Source organism: Manacus vitellinus, unplaced genomic scaffold (genome assembly GCF_001715985.3).
Source record: "Manacus vitellinus isolate BGI_N305 unplaced genomic scaffold, ASM171598v3 scaffold_25_pilon, whole genome shotgun sequence".
Classification (NCBI taxonomy): Eukaryota; Metazoa; Chordata; class Aves; order Passeriformes; family Pipridae; genus Manacus; species Manacus vitellinus.
This window is the reverse complement of record NW_021939882.1, coordinates 2,729,456-2,731,904: the sequence shown is the minus strand read 5'-3', so window position 1 is coordinate 2,731,904 and position 2,449 is coordinate 2,729,456. Positions and strand designations below refer to the sequence as shown.

At 60.1% G+C, this 2,449-nt stretch overlaps 2 protein-coding genes across 2 annotated transcripts in view; one reads left to right on the top strand and one right to left on the bottom strand.

Moving 5' to 3' along the window:
• The window catches only part of LOC103764944 (lateral signaling target protein 2 homolog), a 5,046-nt gene extending 4,784 nt beyond the window's left edge, over positions 1 to 262 (top strand). Inside the window, exon 12 of the mRNA XM_029960176.1 lies at positions 153 to 262. Coding sequence (XP_029816036.1) covers positions 153 to 262 — 110 coding nt within the window. The remainder of the gene's footprint in view (positions 1 to 152) is intronic.
• A 553-nt stretch (positions 263 to 815) lies between these two features.
• Positions 816 to 2,434, bottom strand: PRELID1 (PRELI domain containing 1). Its single transcript, XM_029960247.1, has 4 exons — positions 2,016 to 2,434; positions 1,828 to 1,941; positions 1,502 to 1,580; positions 816 to 1,090 (listed from the first exon to the last, which is right to left on the bottom strand). Exons 1-4 carry the CDS (start codon positions 2,307 to 2,309, stop codon positions 954 to 956), a joined length of 624 nt encoding a protein of 207 aa, XP_029816107.1. The 5' UTR covers positions 2,310 to 2,434; the 3' UTR covers positions 816 to 953.
• Between the last annotated feature and the right edge of the window lie 15 nt (positions 2,435 to 2,449).

Below are 2,449 nucleotides of genomic sequence, written 5' to 3'. Positions count from 1 at the left end.
ACCGACGGGGAACGGGCACGGGCTGACAGCCTAGACTCATCCCAGCTCTCAGAGCCCTCCGAGGGAGGTAAGGGAGGCGAAGGATGGAGGGTGGGCAGGAAAGGAAAAGCAGCTGGGGTCCTGACTTGGGCTCCCCCCCTCCCGGTGCCCAGAGGATGCCGAGGTAGAGGTGGATGGTGTGGTGTTCGGTGGGGACCTGCTGCACGCCTTCGGCACCGGGAGGGACCACAGCTACTCCAGCCTCCACAGCCCGGAATCCTGACAGTGCCCACTGCCTTCCCTGCACTGCCTGCCTGCCTCCTTCCTGCTGGAAATGCAGCCTCCCCGGCCTCATCACAGCCAGGATAAGGGGCCACAGGTGGGGGTGAGCACCCAGCTTGGCCCCCAGCAGCTGGACTGCTGGGCAGCACTGGCTGTGGCACTGGGTGCACAGGGCTGGCACCGCCAGGCACCCACTGTGAGTGCACTGCAAAGCACTGGGAGAGGCACTGGAAGAGGGCCCAGCTGTCATGGGGAAACCCTCACGCCTCCCCCTGTGCACCGCCAGGCATGTGGCAGTGCTGCTCACTGCAGACATGGCTACAGGACGGCTGTCCCGCCCCTGGAGAGACAGAAAGGGGAAACAAGTGCATTAAGCAATCTGTCTTCATGCTCCCACAGGCACCCCGCTCTTTTGTACAGACCCCACACTTTTATAGTAAAGGCACTTGGTAAAATCCTGGCCTGTGTTTTCCCTGTGATCCCGGCAGCAGGCTGGACCCCCAGAGTGGAGGGCAGCACTGGGCTCCGCTCTAGCCAGGCCAGTCCCAGTCAAATCAGAGGTGGGAGTAGATTCTTTAATGATAATTACATCTCAGAAAGGGTCTAACAGCAGCTGATTGTCAGACTTGTACAGTTTCTTTAAAAATATAAAATCTAAGGAGATTTCTATCTGTCCTGGTGCAGCTGGCCCCTCACACGTACTGCTTCTTCTTGGTGGCTGCCTTGCTCGCCAGGTCCTTGGCTTTCTCTGTAGCAGCCAGAGCTGTCTCCTTGGCTTTCTCGGTCGCTTCCTTGGCAGTCTCCACCAGTGTTTTGGATGGAGCTTCTCCTATAACACGGAAGCTGTTAACTCAGCCCTGCCCCGGCACTGGAGTGCCAGCCAGACCTGCCCAGCCGCCTCGGCACCAAGGCACTTCCCCACGCAGATGAGCCTGGTGCTCCTGACCTCGGCACGTCAGGGCACGTTGCAAAGGGGAACCGCAGGCACGTCACTGCTGCCCTGTCACATCCCGTCCTGCCTGCACTGCACTCCACCCCTGCCTGGCCTTGCAATCACTGGCCTGCTGCTCCGCTCAGGAAGGGCAGGCTGTGCCAAGGCATGGGGCAAAGGTAAGGGAGGAGGATTTCACAGTCAGATCAGTTCAAGCTGCGACCTGCCCATGGACTGGAGTGTTCCCAGTGTGACCTCTAACTCCAAGAGACCCGTCCCGGTCAGCCCCAGCCTGCCCCTGGTGCCCACCTTGCATTCTTGCTAGCACGTATTCAAATCCCTTAGTGCTCTTGGTCACGTTGCTTTTGAACCTGGCCAGACCAAACTCCTGCAAGGGAAAAGTCAGTGAAGGTGCAAGCCCAGCTCCACCTGTCACACACAGCCTCTGGGGCTTTTGTCCCAGCTTGAGAAGTCACAAACAATGACTTTGACAGTGATGGTTCTGGGTGCCCGAAGAGCTCATGAGGGCTGGGGGAACAAGGGGAAAGGGTGTAAAAACCATCACAAGGAATGGGTAGAGAAAGGGGGAGCAGGAGCTTTAGGGGGGCACACAGTGCAGCTCGAGCAGTGCTCACCTGGATGGCCCGCGAGACACCAAACAGGCTGGAGGATACCCAGGCCTCTCGCTTGACCTCGGTCCAGTTGCTGTTCTCCGGGTTCACCCGGTACACGCACCGCTCCTCCACCACCTGTAGGAGGCACAGCCCGGCTATAGGCACTGCTGGGCCCCCTCCACCCCCCTGTGCCTTCCCGCGGCACTTACCATGAGACGGGCGTGGTTGATGTTCCAGGTGAACGTGGTCATGGTCTGGTTCTTGGGGTCCACGATAGAGTCCTCCAGGATGTAGACGGAGTGGGCGACGTTAGCTGGGAAGAAGCGCTCTGCCCAGCGCGGCATCCGGTTGGTCTTGGTCAGGAGCCGCCGCGACAGCAGCTTGTGGTCCGGTGTCACCTCCCGGTGCACGATGTCTTCGGTCAGGACATGTTTGCTAAAACGGCGGAAGAAAACATCAAGCCCTGCTCTTTCCCGGCCAGCCCACCAGGGGCTGGGAACCATCAGGGATTAAGGGAGGGGGAAACCAGCTCGCCGCTGTGTGCACCCATCCCAGAAGGCTGGAGGGGGACGAGCAGAGCCCCCGCGGGACCCCCGGGAAAGGGCTGGGCCGAGGAGGAGGGGCAGCATTCCCAGATGGCATC

Coding starts and splice junctions, on each gene's coding strand:
- PRELID1 (XM_029960247.1), bottom strand. CDS start 2,309: ATGGTTCCCAGCCCCTGGTGGGCTGGCCGGGAAAGAGCAGGGCTTGAT. Junction 1,581..1,827: donor GTGTCTCGCGGGCCATCCAG/GTGAGCACTGCT, acceptor TTTCCCTTGCAG/GAGTTTGGTCTGGCCAGGTT. Junction 1,091..1,501: donor CGTGCTAGCAAGAATGCAAG/GTGGGCACCAGG, acceptor TCCGTGTTATAG/GAGAAGCTCCATCCAAAACA.